The sequence below is a fragment of the Manis javanica genome, chromosome 10 (genome assembly GCF_040802235.1).
Source record: "Manis javanica isolate MJ-LG chromosome 10, MJ_LKY, whole genome shotgun sequence".
In the NCBI taxonomy this organism is placed as follows: Eukaryota; Metazoa; Chordata; class Mammalia; order Pholidota; family Manidae; genus Manis; species Manis javanica.
In genome coordinates, this window is record NC_133165.1 from 112166570 (window position 1) to 112189651 (window position 23082).

The 23082-nt window shown below is 38.8% G+C and overlaps 1 protein-coding gene and 1 non-coding gene across 3 annotated transcripts in view; both read left to right on the plus strand.

Annotated features, from left to right (window-relative positions):
* EP300 (E1A binding protein p300) overlaps positions 1–23082 on the plus strand; it is a 70335-nt gene that overhangs the window by 42341 nt on the left and 4912 nt on the right. Inside the window, exons 11-29 of one of the 2 annotated variants that reach the window (XM_037006888.2) lie at positions 50–127; positions 565–674; positions 2342–2479; positions 3069–3506; positions 4777–4956; positions 5171–5315; positions 7414–7532; positions 8705–8944; positions 9756–9844; positions 11742–11822; positions 13560–13616; positions 14217–14294; positions 15842–15909; positions 17080–17230; positions 17346–17492; positions 18092–18205; positions 19031–19196; positions 20283–20447; positions 21351–21512. In XM_037006888.2, the coding sequence (XP_036862783.2) occupies positions 50–127; positions 565–674; positions 2342–2479; positions 3069–3506; positions 4777–4956; positions 5171–5315; positions 7414–7532; positions 8705–8944; positions 9756–9844; positions 11742–11822; positions 13560–13616; positions 14217–14294; positions 15842–15909; positions 17080–17230; positions 17346–17492; positions 18092–18205; positions 19031–19196; positions 20283–20447; positions 21351–21512 (2726 nt within the window). The remainder of the gene's footprint in view (positions 1–49; positions 128–564; positions 675–2341; positions 2480–3068; positions 3507–4776; positions 4957–5170; positions 5316–7413; positions 7533–8704; positions 8945–9755; positions 9845–11741; positions 11823–13559; positions 13617–14216; positions 14295–15841; positions 15910–17079; positions 17231–17345; positions 17493–18091; positions 18206–19030; positions 19197–20282; positions 20448–21350; positions 21513–23082) is intronic. The other variant, XM_037006889.2, reaches the window with a different exon arrangement.
* LOC118970383 (U6 spliceosomal RNA) lies at positions 16577–16681 on the plus strand. Its single transcript, XR_005058302.1, has one exon. It is a non-coding gene; the product is annotated as a U6 spliceosomal RNA (small nuclear RNA).

The following is a 23082-nucleotide window of genomic DNA, read 5'->3' on the forward strand; positions in this document are numbered from 1 at the left end:
GTAGGTGGCTGAAAGATACTTTTTTTTAACCATTTCTCTCCCACTTTAGATGGCCCTCTGCCTGATCCATCTATGATCCGTGGCAGTGTGCCAAACCAGATGATGCCTCGGATAACTCCACAGCCTGGTAAGTTAAGAAAGAAATCCTTGTACTTAAATTAACCATGGCCATTTTAACAAATTCCCTAGTATACTACAAGATAATACCTGCCACCTTACTCTTAACTCAGGCCAGCAGCAAGTTACCTAATTACCAGTTTCAGAAATCAGAAAACGTTTTGGAGTTGGATGGGTGAAGAACAGTTTGGCTGGCAGGTCAGGGACAAAAGACATTAAATGATCAAGCATCCATTTAAAAACAAGTGGCAAAGATGGAATTTATTCCAGACCATGTGAATTAACAATCCCCTTCTATGGTTACTGTGAATGAAACTTGCATGCTAAACATTCATCACACTTGAAAGCAGGTTCCTTTCTTTGCCCTGATATAGTCGGAAATAAGAATTCTTTTATCCTCTGATACCACAAAGGTGTTGAGATCTAGTATTTTGCACTTACTCACAGGTTTGAATCAATTTGGGCCGATGAGTATGCCCCAGCCGCCTATTGGGCCCCGGCAGACCTCTCCTCTTCAGCACCATGGACAGTTAGCTCAGCCTGGAGCTCTCAACCCAGTAAGTTGGACCTCTTTGGGTAATCTTTTTGGCAGTTACCTGTCATTCTAAAAAGTCCTTTTTCTTTGTTTTTATTTCATAAACAAAAATTCTTAGGTAACTGTAAGTGATTAATCCTTAACTTTGATTCTTTCTATAATTCTGTTGATTTGGGCCCTTAATATAGACATAATTAAGTAGTTGCTGTGTTTCAGAGATGAAAATAATTACTTTTTTTAATGGAGTGGAGAAAACCAAACCATATACCACAATTAGGCAGTAAATACTAAATTCCTTAATTTTTACCTGTCTCTTTTACTTACAAATTGTTTTTAGAAATTTATCCTACAGAAATTATCACTGACATACTGAAAGGATATACTTTGAAGGAAATTCATTTTAAGAATGTTATGTTATATATTCTGATTTGAAAAAAATCCATATCCTGAAAGTACATCTAGGGATATATTATGGTTAAACCGTGGGACATCTGTAAATTAGAATGCGCAGTAAACAATAATTACAGAACTTTAGTGGTGGCATGAGAGCTGTTTACAGCTTTAAAGTAGAAAACCAGTTTTCTAAAGTGTGTGTGTGTTTCAGAACACCCATATATATATGTTGTGATAGTTAATGTGTATTTATATATATATATATATATACACACACACACATACATACATAAAGTATATATGGGATCTAATATAGTTTAGAACTCTCAGTTATATAAAATTTACAGTAAAAGAAAGATTTGTTGGCAGATACTGTTTGTAGTCAAGAGTACTAGCAAGCTTATAAAAGGGCAGCCAGTCACCTTTCCATGAAGTCTCAGTGTTGAGAAGCCTGCACACTTTGACACAATCACCTTTCTTCATAATGCCTACCTTACTCAAATATAGAACCATGCTGGCAGGAAACAGTCTTTTGCAAGGGTAATGGAGGGACAGTTGCCTGGTTAGAAAGTAAAGAAGAGGGACAATGAGCGTCTCACTGCTCCTTATGCAAACTCCAAACCTACCATCCGCCTTTCCACATCGACCCTAGCCAACCCTTACCCTGTCTTTCAGAGTTAGCTTAGTGCCTCTAATCCTGGAGCCTTTTTGAGGTTGTCTGTCATAATGTCTTGACACCTGTCTGCCATTCTTAATAAGAAGTCTTAATTTCCATTTTAATCTATTAAAAAAAAAGTTTATGGCCTTTGATATTTCATAATTCCTTCCTGTATTGATGGCCTAGATTTGTTTAGGGCAATTTTACAATGAAATGTAACAATCCCAGTGTGTTTGTGGGCCATGCGTGCTACCCACAGTTCAGCCACAACTTACAAGATTTTATGTGTAGCCATTAAGGAGTCTTATAATTTGTGCTGTTGCAATACCACTGACATTAGCAAAAACCTCATGAAATTCTGATGCACTCTTCTCAGTTCTTGTTGAAGTTCTAGGTTCATTTTGTGTATCGAATGATTTTATGTTTGCAACCTCCTGTCTTTCTTTATTAAATAAGGCTTAGGTCAGCCGTGAGTCTATTCTCCATTTTCTGAGCATGAGGGTCAGATGTTGCACCACTTCCTTTTCTACCCTCCCCTCCCCACATTACGGCCAAAGCAGTGGGTGATTCTAGCCATAGTGGAATTACCTGTAATGAAGCAATGTGGTGCTCTTTTTTTGTTTTGTTTCTTTGTGCAGCCTATGGGCTATGGGCCTCGCATGCAACAGCCTTCCAGCCAGAGCCAGTTCCTTCCCCAGGCTCAGTTCTCAGCACAGGGAATGAGTGTGACGAATATGCCTTTGGCTCCGTCTGGCGGTCAAGCACCCGTGTCTCAAGTATGTCTCACAAATGGATTTTTTTAAACCTGTTTTTGTAATTCTTAAAACTTACCTTGATCTAGATTTTTATAGGAAAGGATGGAAGAAAATAGTGGGTGAAAATAGTTTATTTTTTAAGTTTTTAATAACAGTTACAGGCATAAGGTATTCTGAACATGAAAAGATTACTCTGTGACATAGTGGTGGTGTTACAAAGTAAGAAATAGATTAAATTGATAGTCTTTAACCATTTTCATTAGTAGTGAGCACTTTTTAAAATGAAATCTTAGAACAGCAATGCAGAAGGAAGAACTCTTGCTGAAGAGAGTATAAGGGCCAGAAAAGTGTATTTTACTCACCTGCCCCATGTCTCTGCAGTGGCTAAGGCCATTCTGCTGAATTTTTTGAAGTCCACTTAATTCAGAACTGTATGGGTTGGATAATCCAAAGGTAAGCCCCACCTCCCCACCAAGATTATTTTTTACACAGTTTGAAAAGGAGACATTCGTTGCTATTTAATCAGTTTGTGTCTTTAAATGCATGTAGCCTGCCTATTAAATATTTCTTTGATTCTGTTCTGAATTTTGTTATGTTTTTCATTTAACAGGCACAAATGTCCAGTTCTTCCTGCCCTGTGAACTCTCCTATTATGCCTCCAGGGTCTCAAGGTGGCCACATTCACTGTCCCCCTCTCCCTCAGTCAGCTCTGCATCAGAACTCACCTTCTCCTGTACCCAGTCGTACCCCCACGCCTCACCATACGCCCCCAAGCATAGGGGCTCAGCAGCCGCCAGCACCAGCAATTCCAGCTCCTGTTCCTACACCTCCAGCCATGACGACTGGGCCCCAGTCACAGGCACTGCATCCACCTCCAAGGCAGACACCTACACCACCACCAACGCAACCTCCTCCCCAAGGGCAGCCTTCACTTCCGGCTGCTCCTGTAGCTGACCCGCCACCACAGCAGCCTCTTTCACAGCAGAGTACAGCAGCCTCCGTTCCCACCCCATCGGCACCATTGCTGCCTCCACAGCCTGTGACTCCAGTAAGCAAAACTGGGTTTAGGCATATTTTCAGTTGTTGTGTAGTATTGCACTAGTTATGTGCTGTACCTGTTCTTTATTTCGTCTCTTACTGTTGTCTCCCCAGTTAGACTAGAATCTCTTTGTAGTTAGGGACTTGCCTTCCTTTCTGTTTTTTCTTCCTGTTGTAGTACCTAGCATAGAAGGAATTCAAAGGTTTTGTTTAGTTCTGACGTTGACCGTGCTGTTTTGTGCTGCATTCTGAGACTTGAAGGCGTGTGAGAGAGAATGACAAGGGGCGAGAGTCTAGCACATTCAGTGGACCACATGAATCTTAACCGAAAAATCTTTTCGAACAGTCTGAGCTGTAGTATTTAAGAAAAAATAAACAAAATAATGGATTTAGTGTCTGTGTGGTCCTACCTAAGGTTAAGAAATCATGAGCTAAGATGAGAGGAGTGTGGGCCTGAAACAACTTGAAGCTTCCTTTTGAGAGACTCGTTATATATGTAGTAGAAATCAAATTCACATCTAATAGTTACATCCTCACTAAAAAACTGTATGTCATGGCTTAGAGCTTTCTTCTTGATCCCTGATGGCTAATATTTTAGTTCTCTGTCATGTTGGTGAACTGAGAAGTCCCATGAGTCACAACTTCTTCATAAAACACTTGTTTATTGATGACTGGTTCATCCTGCCCTCTAATAGGCGAAGAAGGGCAGAGCTCAGAAAGGAAACTTTTTATTTTATTCTGTGTAGGGTAATTTGTGAAGATATGAATGTCTCATTGTGAAGTTCCTCTATTGGAAGACTTAAGAAAATAGGTAGAGATTGCTAGTTATCCCACTAGAATGTGAGATTCAAAACAACCATTCAAGGGAGTTCATTATATTCTGTCAACTCTTCTGTACATTTGATACTTTTCCTAATGAGAAGTTAAAAACAAAAGAGCCAGTCATCCTTATTTTATTTTTCCATTTCTTATAAATTAGAGCTTCTCTTCTCTGAAACCCCCACCCCTCACACACTGCCACAGAATGATAATCACTGAATAAATGGCTGCTGGCTTTTTTTTATGTACAACCAGCCAACCAGTGTTTGTAAGTGCTCAGTCTCCCATCCTTAAGCAAATTTAGTCCAAGGGGGTGAAATAGAGTAAGTGAAAGCACTATAAGTGGGTATCATGATACAAGCCTGCAAGTAGGGGATTGATCATGCCATCCTGTTGTATAGCTTAAAATTCTGGTTGTGTATTTGGCAAACTTTGTTTGTTTTTCCCCTCTTTCTGCCCAGCTTTCCCAACCAGCTGTAAGCATTGAAGGGCAGGTATCAGACCCTCCATCTACTAGTAGCACAGAAGTGAATTCTCAGATCATTCCTGAGAAGCAGCCTTCACAGGAAGTGAAAATGGAGGCTAAAATGGAAGTGGATCAACCAGAGCCAGCAGATACTCAGCCAGAGGATATTCCAGAGGTGAGAGTAGGGCAGTTAACTGCTGATTGTTGGCTAGGACCTCAGTCTAGGAGCCCAGATAATACGACAGGGAAGCTCTGATACTTAGGTCTCATTTCATTGATTTCCATGTGAGAGAGGGTCTTGAGATACATCCGTAGGGGAGAATAAATAAGTCTCACTGCTTCCCAGTTGCGTATCTTCGGAAAACTAAAAATCTTACCTTGCCTTTTAGAGTAAAGCAGAAGGCTGTAAGGTGGAACCTACAGAAACAGAAGAAAGAGGCCCTGAACTAAAAATTGAACCAAAAGAGGAGGAAGACCAGCCAAGTACTTCCGCTACCCAATCATCTCCAGCCCCGGGACAGTCAAAGAAGAAGAGTAAGTCACTTAAGCTCTGTATTCCTGGAGGCAGGAAAAGAAACAAAAGACATACAGTAGAATGGAGTCAAGCTTCTTGGGCCTCGGAAATTGACTGTAACGTGATTTCATTAAGCTTGCAGCCCTTGGCCTGGTCTCTTCATTATTACTAATGTTGGAAAAGAAATGTTCTTTCATTTAGGTGTATTTGCTTTCTGTAGTTACTGGGTCAGACATATCCATCATTTCTTCAGGATTGTGGGGTGCAGCCTCTCAAAGTTACCATTTTTAGAGGAGAGAGGTTACTAAATACATCGTTGACTAAAATACCAGAAATAATAGCAATAATAATGGTGGCATTTATTGTTAATCTACTGTGCACTATGCCACACATCTGTCTCACCTATATATGTGAGTTACATGTTAACATATAGGGAGTTCATTATATTCTCTCAGCTCTTCTGTACATTTGATACTTTTCCTAATGAGAAGTTAAAAAGAAAAGAGCCAGTCACCCTTCTTTTATTTTTCCACTTATCTATAAATTAGAGCTTCTCATCTGTGAAACCCCTACCCCTCACACACGGCCGCAGAAAGATAATCACTGAAGAAATAGATGCTGGCTTTTTTTATGTACAACCAGCTAACCAATGTTTGCAAGTCCTCAGTCTCCTGTCCTTAAGTAAATTTAGTTCAAGGGGGTGAAATAGAGTAAGTGAAAGCAGTTAAACTAACTAATGTTACAACAGTTCTGTGAGGTTATTGATCACTATTTTATAGGTGGGAAAACTGAGAGTCAGCAAAGATAAGTAACCTGCCCAGCTTCCTCAGCTGCTGAGTGAACCAGGCAGGCTGATTCAGGGTCTGCTCTAGACCAGTCTGCTGAATGCGAGTGGATCAGACTGAGCGAGCAGCGCCACTTAGCAGAGTGTTAGACAGTTCACGTGGAAATGAGAGATGTGCTAACTAGGACTAGAACTGGCGGCTCTAGCGACCCCTTTAGTGGCACAGGTAGGACTTAACAGGGAGTCGGCTGGCTCCTGTAAATGGTGTGTATAAAAGTGTTCCACTAATACAGCGGGGCTAAAAAAAAGCTTTTATTTAAAATAAGGTTTGTTTATACTAAAGTGTGATTTTAATGGAGGCTAGAGCAAACCCTGCTTTACTGTTAGGAATCTATTCAAAACAGCTCATCTCACAAGTTTGCCCAAATTCTATTACTTTTTTAGTATAACCAAGAATGACAGACTAAAGGTCTGTCTTGATTTTTTTTTTTAAATGACAGACCCCTCCATGAGGTGAAAAATATTCATAGTACTAACAAATACGCCCTCCTAAATATTTAATTTGTGAGCAGAAGAAATAGGCCTCTATTTGGTGTGTTTTAAAGCTCAAAACTGAACCCTTAATGACTAGCTTCTTGAATGATAGCTCAAAGTAATTCCATTTAGGACACAGTAGCAAATCTTTCCTGACTTTTGGGAAACATCATACTGAGAACAAATAGAATGTAATTTGATAAACTAACTCCATGGTCTGGCAATAACAATTTAGTTCTGTCTTTCCTGACACTTAAACCTAACATTTGCCATCAAAATAGTATATATGTCTACCTCCTAAGCTGTAAGACGTCAAGCATTTTAATGAGGGATTCTTGCCTTCAGTGGTTCTATTCCTCTAGGGATAGGACAATACCAGGTCTATATGGTCGATACCGATATCACTAATGAGGACTTCTGTCTAATCTTGCTTGACATCATCCCTCTTCTTACACCACTATCTCCTGGAGTGTCATTTTGATGAGTTTCTTCTTAAGTTTTTGGAAGGCTGTGGTTCTGTTTCTAGTTGGTCAAGAGTATCTTAACTGAAATTCTCACTGAAAAATAAGCTGAGCCATGAAGGATGTCTAAAGGTGACTACATATGGTGTTTGAAGGTGCTGCCCAAAGCAGACGAGGAATTAGAAACTGGAAATATGCCCATAGTGATATTTCCAGAGGGACAGAGTAGGCCATTTTGTGTTTTGTGATTTTTTTTTAGATATTTTTGTAGCTTCGACTTGAATGTTTTTTTTCTTCTTTTGCTTAACTGTAACTAATTTCACACGTACTCTTCTGAAGTTTTCAAACCAGAAGAGTTACGACAGGCACTGATGCCAACGTTGGAGGCACTTTACCGACAGGATCCAGAATCCCTTCCCTTTCGGCAGCCTGTGGACCCTCAGCTTCTAGGAATCCCAGTAAGTCTTTGATGGCGCTTCTGATTTCTCTTGTTGTTAACAGCTTTATTTGTATGTAATTCGGATATTGTACAAGTCACTCCTTTAAGGTATACAATTCAGAGGTTTTTTGAGTACTCACACAATTGTGCAATATCACTGCAGTCAATTTTGGATCAGTTTCATCACCCCATTATCCATACTCTCCATTTCCTCCCAAAGCTCCCACCCCCACCCAGCCAACTGCTAGTCTGCTTTCTGTCTTTACAGATTTGTCTATTCTGAACTTTTTCTTAAATGGAATCATACAATCTGGGATTCTTTGTGACTGGCTTCTTTCACTGAGCGTAATGTTTCCAAGGTTAACCCACATTGACGTGTGAATCAGTACCTCATTCCTTTTTAATGGCCCAGCAATACTCCACTGTGCAGATACACCACACTTCCTTTACCCCTTCATTAGTTTGATAGACATCTGGGTTGCTTACACTTTTTGGCTGCTGAGGAAAGCACTGCTGGGAATGTTTGCATACAAAGTTTGTGTGGGTATATGTTGGGTATATATCTAGAAGTGGGATTGCTGGGTCATATGGTTTGTTTATTTTTTATCACTTGAGTAGCAGTAGTTTGTGATAGAAAAGATTGACCCAGAGTAGTTTTGTCTGCTTTTAAAGCTGTCAACACACCAGGCTACTTGCAATTTTCTTTTGAGGATTTTAAAGTAGTATCAGTAATGGAGTGTTTTGAAGGGCAAAAATCCATTAGTACTGTGTTTTTTCGTGACCTTTAATGGATCACTGATGTTCTGTGGTCTTAGTTTCCTCATATGTAAGCCCCTTCTAGTACTAAAAAGTTAAGGATCTTTGACTTCTTAATCTCTGAGCTGGTCTTCATTACCATCACACATATACTGTGCTAAAGTCTCTAGAGTTGCCTCAGCAGACCATCAGCCTGCTGTCTGGAAAGAAAGTAGTAGTTACTTTATTCTCTCTGCCCTCTGAGCTGCTTCATAATCTCGGTAGACTAATGATTTAAAGAAGCAATGGGCATCAGTCAGCTCTCTGGAAACATGGGCAGGTAAAAGACTCAACATTATCTGGAAAATCAATGATGATGATAATAGGAAGACATGTCATTTATGTTAAATATACTGATACTTGAGTAATGTTGCTTGGTATTCCTTGTCCTTCTAGGATTACTTTGATATTGTGAAAAGCCCCATGGATCTTTCTACCATCAAAAGGAAGTTAGACACTGGACAGTATCAGGAACCCTGGCAGTATGTGGATGACATCTGGCTTATGTTCAACAATGCCTGGTTATATAATCGGAAAACATCACGGGTGTACAAATACTGCTCGAAGTTGTCTGAGGTCTTTGAACAAGAAATTGATCCAGTCATGCAAAGCCTTGGATATTGTTGTGGCAGAAAGGTAAGAAATTTTTGCAGAGATAAGAATCATATTGAAAACTTGACCATTTAGCATCCTGAGTCATCAGATTGTGAACTCATTTGGAGTGGGGACTTGATCATATTCACCTGTGGGTGCACAGTGCCTGTAATGTCCTGGTTTTCCTGTGCATGCCATTTCACGTAGAGCTGCTCTGGTCCTGTTCTTCGGTAACTAGTGGAAGGATATGACAGCTAAGCCTGCCTCAGGGTGATGAGATGGTACAGTTCAGTAGTCTCTCATCTGTGGTTTCTGTCACCCGAAGTCCAGAAGCAGATGATCCTCCTCCTGATGGATAGTCAGAAGGTCCCTAGCTGCCTAACACTTGGTCACAATGCCTGCATCATTCACCTTACTTCATCTCATCACAAAGGTGTTGTATCATCTCACATCATCACAAGAAGGCTAAGTACAAGATATTTTGAGAGACAACACATTCGTATAACCTTTATTACTCTTACTGTGCCTATTTTTAAGGGCCTGTTTTTAAGTATAAACTTTATCATAGGTATGTACCTGTAGGAAATAAAACATTTTATAGGGTTTGATACTATCCATGGTTTAAAGCACACACTAGGGGTCTCAATATATTCCTCATAGATATGGTGAGGACTACTGAGTAAACTAGAATGCGTGTAGTTCTGTGAACTGTCTTGAAAACTACAGTAGCCCATTATGATTAACATAAATGAGAGCTAAGACTTCACTGACTTTTGTTTCTGATTGGCCAGTATAAAAATCCTAGCTTGTCCCTCAGGCTTGTGTTCTATTGAATGACTGGTTTCTTTTGCAGTTGGAGTTTTCCCCACAGACACTCTGTTGCTATGGCAAACAGTTATGCACAATCCCCCGGGATGCCACTTACTACAGTTACCAGAACAGGTAAGCTAGACTGAACCATGGTCCGTGTGTCCAGGGAGTGCATGCAGCTGGACCAGCACACATACAGTCGTGGTTCATCTGTAACTTGCTTGAAAACAACTGTACAGCACAAGTTCTGGGCTTTGCATTTGCCTCTGCAGAATTACATAATTTTTTAGCAGAAAGTAGCCTAGAGTCAGTAGTCTGGGCCCTTAATTTTTATAAGGTGAGAACCCAAGGCCTTGGGAAGTTAAACAATTTTGTGAGTTGTAGGCATAGATGGGATTACAACTCAAGCCCCTCTTCTCTTTCCTACTGTCGTTTGATAGTTTACCACAGCCTCAGACAAAACTGAGAAAATTTGCAAACCAATTAGTCTTTCTATTTGTCCATGAAATTGCTGCTGGCTGTGGTTGTTTCCAAAAACTACCCAGAGAGCTTTGAACCACAAGTTTGTTAGCCAGCTGTATCTTTTTGTGTGCAGTTCTTGGAGGATGTGAAAACAGGATTCCAGAGTGTTTGCTTTGCCTATATTAAAGCAAATAAAAAGAAGCTTCAAATTACTTACAATGATAAGGCAGTAGTTGGTAGGGTTCTAATAAATAGGCTTATTTTCTTCTACCCAGTGGGTATAGTTCCACAAATTACATTCATTAATCTACTTTAACTATGGTTTTTCTCCTGTTTAACAGTATAGCTTGCATGGGGTGCTTACTTAGGGCTCTGAAACAGAAATAGTAAGTCTGGGCAGTTAGCACCCTTTGCTCCTTTAATAAGCAAACCCGTGGTGGTAGTTTTTGCTGAACTTGTGTGCTACAGATGGATTTCTAGCTTTGAAAAAATCGCTTAAATTTTTTGTTTTATTTACAAAAAGGTGCATGCTGCTAATATTTAGTAGTCATTAGAGTCCAGGTTTTTACTCATTAAAATCTAAGAAAAGTGGGTTTCAGGTTGCTAAAAGCATCTTGTATTCAAAAAAGCAAGTAACAGCTGGCATGAAGTTTTTCTTCTATAGTCTTAACATGTATACTGTTTTTGGATTTTTAACACCAATCTACAGGGTTTTTAATTTTGTACCAAGGAACATATGATCACGTACCTGTACATCACTTTCTTTTGCCTTTTAAATTAAGTCAGTTGATGGCAGCAATGAGTATTTAACTACTTATGCAGTTCTTATTGAAAAACGTTTTGTTTTTTTTTAAATTTATGTGGATTTATTGATTGAAACCAATTGTATTTTTTTTTCTTTTTTTTCCAAAAAGTTTTTTTCAAAAACAGTTGTTTTAGGTGATTATTTCCTGGCACTATATCCACAGTTGTGGTTTTGTTTTGTTTTTTTGGAAGTGGGGAGAAGTGTGATTGCTCTTGGAGTAATAGAGTTGCAGTTCTCTCCTCTCTCCCCAGTATATTTTTCCTTCTTCCTCATTTTGATTATTTGCATTGAGTAGCATATAAGTACTGTAATGACAGGGTATGGTCTGTGTAAGTGAAGCCTTTTTTATTTTATTTGTTGTAATCATTTGCTGCTTGTGACCCCATTTGAGATACATAATGCTAATCTGTGCTTCGCCTTGGCTTTCTGCTTTGTGTTGTTTTGTCTTGCTTTTATGTTTTTCGTTGTCCTGCAATCCCTCATTTCTTCGTTTGTTTTGTGTTTTTTTTTTCTCCCTCATGCTTGTCGTTGTCTGCGCTTGGCTTTGATTGCAAAAACAAAAAAAATAAAAATAAAAAAAAACAAAACCCAAACTGTGGGGCCCATAAATCTGCATCATTGAATGTCCTTGTCGCCGTTGATGACCTGCTGTCTGCTCCCGTCCCCCTCCTTGGCCTGCTGTGATTGGTGGCTTCGTTGCTTGGCTTGGGCTGTGTTGTGTGAACGGAACAGTTCACCCCAGTATGGCCTTCTTGCCGACAGGTATCATTTCTGTGAGAAGTGTTTCAATGAAATCCAAGGGGAGAGCGTTTCTTTGGGGGATGACCCTTCCCAACCTCAAACGTAAGTAGTAACTATATTATTTTGGAAAGTGCTGTCTTCTGTTTATTGTCAGATGACTAGTTGTCAGGTTTCTAAGTGGTCTTGGGTTAGTTACACTGCCCAGTATGGTAGCCATTAACCACAAGTGGCTATTTAAACAAGTTAAAGTAAATAAAGTTTAACATTCCACGTTCGAACTGCACAGCAGACATCTGTGGCTAGTGGCTACCATATTGGTCAGGGTAGACAGAGAGCATTTCCATCATAGAAACTTCTGTCAGTGTTGATCTAGGTACTGCATCAGAACTGAGTAGTCATTTTAGATACATTTCTATAAGGAAGCAGTCACCTTTTCTCCTAAAAATTGAAAGGCTGTCATGCAAAGAAATTTCATTAACTGTTTTGGGTACGAGGGGAATTGAACAAGTAACCACCTTACAACCTCAGGTAGGTTAGCAGTACCAAAATCACTATAATTGTGAATATCATTTGTGACAATCGTAGGGGCTTAGTGGTTTGTTGGAGTGTGGTACAAGCTCTTGTTGTTTGGTAAATGCCAAGAAAAATTTTCAAACTTAGCCTAAATTGTCTAAGAGTACTTTTAATCTCAAAGATTTAGTTAGACACACTGTATTTCAAAGTTCAACTGTTTTAGGAAGAAAGAACTGTTTGGTGTACTTTAATAGTCTTCAGCTTTTTCTTTCTGTTTTAACCTATACTAAACAGAAACAGTTCAGAATGTAAAGTATGGAATTGCTACATTACTAGTAAAAACAGGGCTTCTGATAAAAACACTGGTTAAATTTTCCAAATTTGATTTTGAACTTGTACTTTTCCTTCAATTATAATTTAAATACAATATAGTAGGGTCTGATGGTGGTCTGGAAAGTAGGTGGTGGGTCTCCTGAAGGAGTCTTCTGACCCTTGACTAAACCAGGGAAGTTGCCTCTAGCCAGGTTTCCATGATTCAGGAAAGGAAGGCAACCTTCCCGTTAGTACCGCTTGGTGGGGTCACTACATGTTCTAGGTCTTAGGACAGTACATCTCTACTTTTAAAAGAGTCTAGAAACCCCTTGCAACTGTACAGGTCTGTAGTGAAGAATCTGCATCATTAATTAACAAGATCTCTGTTCCTTCTGTGCTGCTATCATTCAGAGCATAATACTTTGAGTAGCAAGACTGTGGGCCATTTAGAGATGAATCTCTAGGGTATAAATATAAGAAAACAGTTTAAATGTAGAAATGCCCTCATTTTTATAAGGAGAAATCACAGGAGTCAAATTTGGGCCCCATAAAATTTATTTATTCTAGGTAGAGAATGATAAGATTTGTTAGCATCTGTGTTTATGAGGTTATAAATAGTGTGGTATGCTAGATTTTGGGATGGGAGGCTGTGGGAACATTTTAAGATGAATACTATAAATAATTTTTACCCTTTAAAATTACTCTTTTTGGGGTAACTCTAAACCTGAAGTATGTATTCTTAATACTGAAATTTTCTATTACTATAAAAAGTGTGACTAGACCATCCTGAAAAAATGAGTATTATAGAGTCCTTTCCAGGGAAAAAAGGCATTCCTTTATGTAAACATGTGTTTTGTGGGAACCAAGAATGTACCTGTTTGATGAATCTTCAGTATATTCTTCGATTTAAATAATCCATTTACAGGATGAGATTTGTTCTTTTGTTAGAACAGTACTCGGGTAGCTCTTCTTTCTGTATTGCTTTTTCTTATTCTGTCCCTCTTCTCTCCTTAGTACAATAAATAAAGAACAATTTTCCAAGAGAAAAAATGACACACTGGATCCTGAACTGTAAGTAGTGTACCCCCTGAGTAGTCAGCACACTTTCCTTTCATTCTTTGGTCTGCATGGACAGTGAGATGAACTCTGTGGCTTTAAGCTGAATCCGTGGAATATACATCTACATAGATGGTAGAAATGTACGAGTCTACATTATAGTTAGTATTCATTAACATTTCACTGAATCAACCTGATATTAGTGTTTTGGCTCAAATGAAGCACCAAGCTACCTCTGCGTAGTGTCTTGTATTCCATCCCTGTTAACCTCTGCGTTTTCAAACAGGTTCATGTTCTGCTACTTTGTAGTGAGGCCTTTCAGAGCACTGAAATGGACTGGGATGCTAGGCTTCTTAGTATGGGTAGGATGGTGTCTCACTTGGAAGTTTAAGTCTGCGGTGGAAATTAAGCCACTGTCTTTCCACAGTCAACATTTAAAATTGTCACATTTAATGACTAATATTAATTGCTTTTGAAATTTGCTCTACGTATAACACTTAAGCTTTTTAAAACTAGAAACTTCTTTGAATTGTCAGAAATAGGGAAATATCAGAAGTTTTGATGTGGTTTAAAGTTTTGGATTTAATCTTAAAAATTTCGGCTTTTCATCTCCAGGTTTGTTGAATGTACAGAGTGTGGAAGAAAGATGCATCAAATCTGTGTCCTTCATCATGAAATCATCTGGCCATCGGGGTGAGACACCAGTATTTTTTCTAGCCTTTTTCTTCATCATGATAATTTTAGGGAATTTTTATCTTCTTTTCAGTGATTGATTATATCATATATACTCCCTCTTAAACATTGTTTGAATTGGGAAAAGATAGTTAAAATCCAGTTATATTAAATAACCTAGAATCAAAAAAATAGAGATCATTCTCTTATTTGCATTTTTTTAATCCATACACAAATGATTTTATTCTGCTGGTTTGTTTTTTAAATTCTTTGGTGATCATTACACATCAAAAGTAATACATTTGGAAGATGTGTCACTAGAGACAGCAAGAAATCTCTAACACCCAGAAACTAGCAAGATTTTAGATGCAATGAAATGTAATGTTACATAGACTGTAGCAGAAAAGTTAGAAGATACAGATGTGGAGGGCACCAAAGGGGTTCCTCTTATTCCTACCTCAGAAAATGTCACCCTGTAAACGGTATACTAAATGGTGACTCTAGTTAGGATTTGGTTTAAACATCTTTTGGGGGTTTGGGCCATGATGGCTGTAGTCAAGTGAAAGTCAAAGAGTTGCATAAAAATCACTAGATGCAAACTTCAGGAAACTAGTTACATTCTTGGGTCCCATATTCTGTTTCTGAACATTCCCTACATATCTACCCAAACTGAAAATCATCTGTGACTTTGATAGCAGTGTGTGGATTTTGGTCCATTGTGGCACTGACCTGTCCGCTGCTGTGGACCACCTCTCACTTCCCAGAAAGGAGGCTGATCTCTCTGTTGGAAGGGAAGGGGGTCTGTGGGTGGGGATATGTGCATCAAGTGACTCTTACAAGGATGGGAACTCTACAGTTCTCTGTTCTTGGACTAATTGTTGTTGCTGGTGTGGAGGTCACAAGAAAGAGGAGGCAAATTAACAGATTTTCAGAAAAGAACGCAAAGGTCAATCAGAGTAGTTGGTGTTTAAGTGGCTTGTCTTTAGCCTCCTTAGTGCACATCCTGATTGCAGAGTGGGCAGGAGTGATCAAGAGACTTGCCTTGATTCTTAGTTTAACATCAGTCAGCTGGTTGATGAACACTTGTGTGATCTCACGTTTTTCTAAGAAACTCTACTTACGCACACATCCTGATGTAGTTGCAGGAGCAACAAATTTCCATTTTAACTCTATTATTGGCACTGCTTTCAAAGTGTAACTTACATTCCCACCAGTGTAGCATGTAGACTTTCGCCAATGTAATTGACCAAAAAAAAAAAAACACAAAATTCCTGTTTTAATCTGTAATACGTCGTCTTTTCACAAGTAAACCAATTTATATGCCCTTCACATTTCTTCATATCTTTTGCCTCTTTCTCAATTAGGCTTTTAATCCTCTTTTTCTTAATGATATCTAAAAGCTCTTTCTTTGTATATTGGTTCTATTATTAACTCTTGGTTAAATATTTAGAAATATTTCTCCAGGTTTTGTCTTTTGATTTTAACTTTGTACATACATAAGGTTTGGTAGTGTATGTTTCTTTAAATGTTTCTGTGAGTTATATAATCAGTCTTGGTTTACAATTTAGATTTGTCTGTGATGGCTGTTTAAAGAAAACTGCACGAACTAGGAAAGAAAATAAGTTTTCTGCTAAAAGTAAGTTTTGTACTTACAGGTAAATCTTGGCAAAACTTCACTAACACATGGTTAATGAACTGTTCAAAGTGAATTACTGTATTTCAACCTTAAGTAAAATACCCAAGTAAAAATGAAATAATTTTTCTATAACCTATTTAAGGTTGAACTGTAATGTACTTTTTGGTGTGAAATTCATGAGACCTAAGAAAGAAATGAATGTAAGGGGTCACGACTTGATAAAACACAGGATGTGTGGGTTTTTTTGTTCCTACATTTCTCTATATTTGAGGCATGTCCTAATAGAGGCCACATGTGGAAATATTTGTCCAGAACAGCCATCTCATAAGTGAATCCCTTAGTTTTTGTCCATACCACTAGTTAAGAGAGCTGAGTTTAGACCTATGTCAAGTGAGAGGGAAGGAGTGACAGTTAAAATTTTTATCATAAATTTGATATAAATTTATCTTAATACAGTGTTAGTTTTGGAGGTGCTTTTGCAGTTTTTTCTGACCTAGAGGTTGCTTTTATTCCCATAAGGTTTCTCATAATACTCAACCATTGTTATTTTAAATTTTGCAGTGAAGACAAAAGGCTTATGGGCGTTTGTTCTGTTTTTTAACTTCTGAAATTGGAAAATTTTCAAAATAAAAATAAGAAAATAACATTTAAAAAGTATTTGACTATTGTGCTTGCTTTTAACTGCACATACACAAAAATTGAAATGATACAGAGATTAGCATGGCCCCTGAGCAAGGATGATCCACAAATCTGTGAAGTGCTCCATACTTTAAAAAGAATTTTTAAATATTGCTAACTTTTAACAAAATCCAGCAATTTAACAATCCAACAAAAAAGCAGAAATGATCAGGAACAAATTACTTCATTACTGACAGCAGTAGCAGTAATCAGAGCATCAGCAGGATGCTTTCAGTGGCTTCTCACACACATTCCCCACCAGGTGGTGGTACAAAATATCTTAAGATCTCTAGCATCTTTTTTATGCCTGATATTGGTAATTTGTACCCTCTCTCTTAACTAGTGTTTCTGGATATTACTCAATTCAATTAAATTTCTCATGAAGTGGGAGGACACAAAAAGCAGAAATAAGATTTGACACTGAACCTTAAAACTGGCAGTAATTAATTTGCACCTTGGTTACTGCTTAACTCCTAATATCTACATTCCTAGGGTTGCCATCTACCAGGCTTGGCACCTTTTTGGAGAATCGTGTGAATGACTTTCTAAGGCGACAAAATCACCCTGAATCAGGAGAGGTCACTGTTCGAGTAGTTCATGCTTCTGACAAAACTGTGGAAGTGAAGCCGGGCATGAAAGCAAGGTATCGAGTACTTTTCCCGTTTATTCTGGATCCACAGTTGCTCAGACATGGTTACTGTTGATGATTCTAATCTGAGCAAAATGTGGTTTTTTTCCTTTCGATCTGAATCGTGTAGGTTTGTAGACAGTGGAGAGATGGCAGAATCCTTTCCGTATCGAACCAAAGCCCTCTTTGCCTTTGAAGAGATCGATGGTGTCGACTTGTGCTTCTTTGGCATGCATGTCCAAGAGTACGGCTCCGACTGCCCTCCACCCAACCAGAGGTAGGACTTCACCATGGCCGGCTTCTGATTGGTGTGGGAGTTTGACGTTTAATAGGTGAAAAAGCGTAGTGGGCAAAAAACCATTCGATGTGCTTGATCTCAAGTGTAGTAATGAAATGAAACCGGAAAAAAAATAATACCGCCCTTCTGTCATAGTAATAGGGAAAATGGATATGAATAGCAGCCTGAATTTGAAAATGGGGTTCTCAGAAAATGAGCTTACATCTAGATTGTCTTAGTACCTTGCTGAGAGAGAGGCATGTGAAAGAATGTCATACAAATGGGGTATAGGATTAGGTTTCAGATTTCTTGTTTCTAAAATAGTATAAATATAAAGGCCAGAATAAGGTGCTGCCTGAATACATCTGGATCCCTAAGCATTGGCCTGCTGTCCTATGTTTCAGGCACTACTGGGTGCTGAGACAGTAACAGAGCGGCAGGCTCACCGAGCTCTTATAAAGGGTCCCGGTCTAGTCATGTACTAACAGTGCTGTGCAGCAACAGGGTGAGCAAAGCACAGGAGAGAAGATGTTTTTAGCCACATCACTAAGGACTTAGCATGGGACTTGACCTGGTTTCTTTCTCCCCTTTTGCTACAGGAGAGTATACATATCATACCTTGATAGTGTTCATTTCTTCCGTCCCAAATGCTTGAGGACTGCGGTCTATCATGAAATTCTAATTGGATATTTAGAATACGTCAAGAAATTAGGGTAAGCATGTTGATAACAAATGCTGTTCTTTAAAAAAAAAAAAAGCCTAAATAAATTAGGTTTTAAACTAATTAATGCTATGGTAATGTGATGAGATACAGGTTAAAACATACACGTATATGATTTACTGCTATTTTTTTCAACTTTGGTTTTCATCTAGTAGAACTATAATCTCAACTGTCGGAGATCCTTTGATGCTAATCCTTTTGCTGCTGGGAAAGAAATGGGCTTTTTGACCCTAGTTGTACCCACTCCAGATTAGTTTTATTTCGTTCAGTTAAGCTATTAGGTATAGTTTGACTTGACTTGAAGGTTGGTTGTTACTTGTTGAGGACCAGAGCCTCAAACCACATTTGATCCTTTTACACCTGGGTATCAAAACCAAAAAAATTAAGTTCTGGAGATAGAAAAATTTGTTAGATTGGTTCCTTACCTTAGGGTAGGTAAATGCTTGAGAATATTCACCACCTCAGATTGCAATTTCTCTTTAACAATATGCATTTCATTAGCTCTCTTGTTGGAATGGATTCATTTTCCCTTTACATTGTAGCTTTCAGTTTGTGTTTAAATACAGGTATGGGATTTGGGAATCCATGGAGATGTAGGGAAAACTAGGCCATGTAGGTACCTGTTGTTAGTGTTGGTTCTGACCAGTGTTATTCCTGGTTCTGACCTTAGGATTTTGATCTAATGCTGGATTGTACACTTTGCATTATTTTGGGCAAAACCACTGTTTCTGTACTGACTCCACCTTGTCTTACGGTGTGGCATTCTCTCTAGAACGGATGATCTTTTCTCTTGAATGTTCTCTCTTTGTGTTGTTAGATATACAACAGGGCATATTTGGGCATGTCCCCCAAGTGAAGGAGACGACTATATCTTCCATTGCCATCCTCCTGACCAGAAGATACCCAAGCCCAAGCGCCTGCAGGAGTGGTATAAAAAGATGCTCGACAAGGCTGTGTCTGAGCGCATCGTCCATGACTACAAGGTTAGGAGCAGAGGGGGCAGGACAGAACCGAACATTTGCTGCTCTGTGTTCTGCCCTTTGTCTTAACAAAAATCCTCTTCATTCTTCCTCTTCCATCACTAAAATTAGGCTGTTTAAAAATTGCTAAATCTAGTCAGTTGAGTATATCAATGTCTCTCTTAACTTTTCTGTACAAACTTTTTCAAAGTAAGGAAAACAAAGCTTTCAAAGAGTTTTAGGTCAACAAATTAAGGCATGATATTACAAATGTATTCTTAACCATTCATGATTATAGGGTATTTGATGATAAGAACTTGACTACTAAATTTCTTAACTATTTTTACTCATGAGGAAGAAAACATGAACTAGGTGTTTTCCCAGGCAGCACAGCAGGTCATGCTGTAGCCATGCAGTTGCCAGTATTTGTAGTTTGGGGTGTTTTGAACCTATTTCTTAGTGGAAACTGCTGAAATTCCAAGTATGGGTATGAGGCAGGTGTGCCTCACAGCATGAACTTCCTGTCATCACCCAAAAGTGATAACGGCTACTGTGAAATGATGATGCCTCTGCCATTGGTCCTAGCAGAAAAATTACCGCTTGGTTATATGAAGACAGGTAGCCTCCCTATCCTTGTGGGTATAGGAAAGAGTAAACCAGAAATACAGACTTCAGACCAGGCCTTTTCACTCTTGGTGATACTAAGTGAGGATGGGCCTTAGGTATCAAATCTCTGCCACCTTTCAGGAGATGTCTTAATCCTTCATGTTTCTTGTATCTGTCACTTGTTACTGTTTCTATATAGTAAATACGTTTTTCTTAATTACTATTTTTTTAATATCATTAATGTACAATTTATGCTTACTAGAATCCCCCATTATCAAGTCCCCCCAACATACCCCATTACAGTCACTGTCCATCAGCATAGGAAGATGCTATAGAATCATTACTTGTCTTCTCTGTATATACTGCCTTTGCTGTGTCCCCACCACCACCATTATGTGTGCTAATCGTAATGCCCCGGATTCCCCCTTATCCCTCCCTCCCCACCCACCCTCCCCAGTCCCTTTCCCCTTGGTAACTGTTAGTCCATTCTCGGGTTCTCCACAGGATATTTTTAAACAAGCTACTGAAGATCGGTTAACAAGTGCAAAGGAACTGCCTTACTTTGAGGGTGACTTCTGGCCCAATGTTCTGGAGGAGAGCATCAAGGAGCTGGAGCAGGAGGAAGAAGAGAGAAAGCGAGAGGAAAACACCAGCAATGAGAGCACAGATGTAAGGGCTTTGCATTTTCCTTCTCAGCTTCTATTTTCATGCCCATGTATAATCCAAAAATGAGCTTAAATTTTTAACTTGTTCTTAAAGCTCTCAGGTGGGAAAGAGCTCTTTAAATTGGTCAAGAAATAATTGGCTTAGATAAGGTTCTATTTTTAAACCTTATTCATATCAGACTCCCTTTTTAAATGGAATCTTGCATTTCTTATTAATGGAAACAGGAGGAAGGAAACCCGGAAAAGTAGAGAATTACCCATCTAGAGTAGGGGGGCCGGACGTTACTTATTATAAAGGTCCAGATTATGAGTATGTTGGGCAGGCCAGTATCTTCTCTTTTTAAACACTTAATAAATGTGGAAAGCATTCTTAGCCATACAAAAATTGTTACTAATTAGAACCTGTTATAAATCAGAACCTGGCTTTGTAGGAAAGATGACCTGAGGAGCTTCTTCTAGACAGTCACCTCCCCACAGTATGTCTAGAACTGCCCTCATTGAATCTGGCCAACTAAGTCACCCTTAGTCTGATAAAGAATCTTTATAGTTTAAATTCATTGGTTGAGTGTTTTTCAAGGGTTTTTTGTTTGTTTGTTTTGTAATAGTAGCTGTTATAGACCATAAAATTCTAGAATGTGAGTGGAAGGAAACGAAGACAATGTCTTGGGTCCTTAGTCTGTTCTGATCAAAAAGCAAAGGCAGCATTGCCTTAATGAAGGGTCATAGTGCAGGAATTCTTCACTGGGAGAAAATACATGCAAAAACATTAGTAAATATTAATTACCCTAAAGAGAGCAGCTGGTGGAAGACATAAGAGTATGACCTCTACTTTCAAAGAAAGGAAAGCAGTCTTTCTACCATTAGCATTATTCAAATGACTTCTTAAAAACTTTGTGCTAACCTGCAGGTAACAAAGGGAGACAGCAAAAATGCTAAAAAGAAAAACAACAAGAAAACCAGCAAAAACAAGAGCAGCCTGAGTAGGGGCAACAAGAAGAAGCCAGGCATGCCCAGTGTATCCAATGACCTCTCGCAGAAGCTGTACGCCACCATGGAGAAGCATAAAGAGGTAAGACGGAGACCATTCCGCCAGGAATGGAAAACCAGGGCAGGGTTTCCTAAAGAACTGCCCACTGTGATTGGCATTTATGACATGAACATCGGACCATCTGAAATTCAGAATAAAGAAAAATCATTTAATGGGTAAGAAGAAAGAAGAGAGGGTCGCTAGAGTGGGTGGTAAAATCTGGAAATAACAGTTTCTTTGACTTGCAACTGTTACAAATTAAGATGATATGTTGGATTGTGTCTTTTTTAAATTTAAAAGCATAAGCATAGCTTGTCTAGCCCTGTTATTTGTAATCCTGCTAGGTCTGTATCTCTGTCCGTTGTTCAGGATGTTGGTTCATTGGCTATTCCGGTTTTGTTTTAACCCAAGCTCTTTAGCACTCCATTGGCCATTCCAGTTTGTCTGTAATGGAACTTTGGCAAAACATACGAATAAAAATGTCAGCTGTCTAACTTCCTAAAAGTGAACTGGGAAGTGAAGAGAATCAAGGGAAAGCTAGACCTTTATATTTACAGTGTAATCGCTTCTCAGAGAAGTTAAAACTTGATTAATTTGCTTATTTGTTATTGTCAGCAATATGGAAAGGTAATTGGATGTGTTGGGGTTTCTTTCCCCTTACGTAGCATCACTGGTAAGATGAGATTTATTTATTTACACTTCATGTCAGTTTTTTTTTAGTATCTCAGTTTGACTCTGTTCAGGTATCATAATCAAATTCTTACAGGAAGGTTTTGTCATGCTGAGAGGGGGAACTAAAGGCTTGATTTTAAGGACAGAATTACAACTACATTGATGAAGCAGTGTCTTTGGGAAAAAAGAACCCTTCTTTAAGGAGGTGCTTATGATGGTGCTTGACTATGTAAAGCTGCTCGGAACATCCTCTCCCACACACCGCTACTCCACTCCTCTCCCCCACTCCTATTTTAAGCCTAAAGAACTAAGGTCAACAGGGTAGCTTAATATGATGGAGGCTTAATTACTTTACCTCAGCCACACTAGTGAAATGGAAGGATTCCTAAGTTCTAGTGGGTGCCTCACATAGATAGTATCAACAGTCAGTAACAATTTTGTTACCATTATTATTAGCTACTTAAGTGACATTTAGTGTTAGAAAATTCTAGCATAAAAATTGGGAAAGGCCCTAGAAGTATAATAGGTTTGACTTAAATTGTAGATACAGCCTATGATTTTGTTTAATCTGAAGAAGATGTATACAATAGTCACCTGTTAGGAATCAGAATCTAAGATTATTGATTGAGGTTAAATTCAAGTATTGTCTTAGTTAAGGTGGAATCGATCATGATGGTGGTTACTGGAGGCTAGCCATACTCAAGATTTCCTGGGAGTCCCTGGGTGGTTTTCTTTGCCTCTTATTTTGGCTGGGTTGTTACCGAATTTCCCACCTGTTAGATGCAGCACTTTCCTGTGTGTCACCTTTTCAAGATGCTCTTCCTTGCTTTGTGAGTGCTCTGGGGCCACAGAGGTCAAGCCTCAAGTACTCCCTTGATGGTTTTAACTTTTAGCACCTGTTTGATATGTATCTCAACTTGGTGGGTGTGTGCTCTCTTGT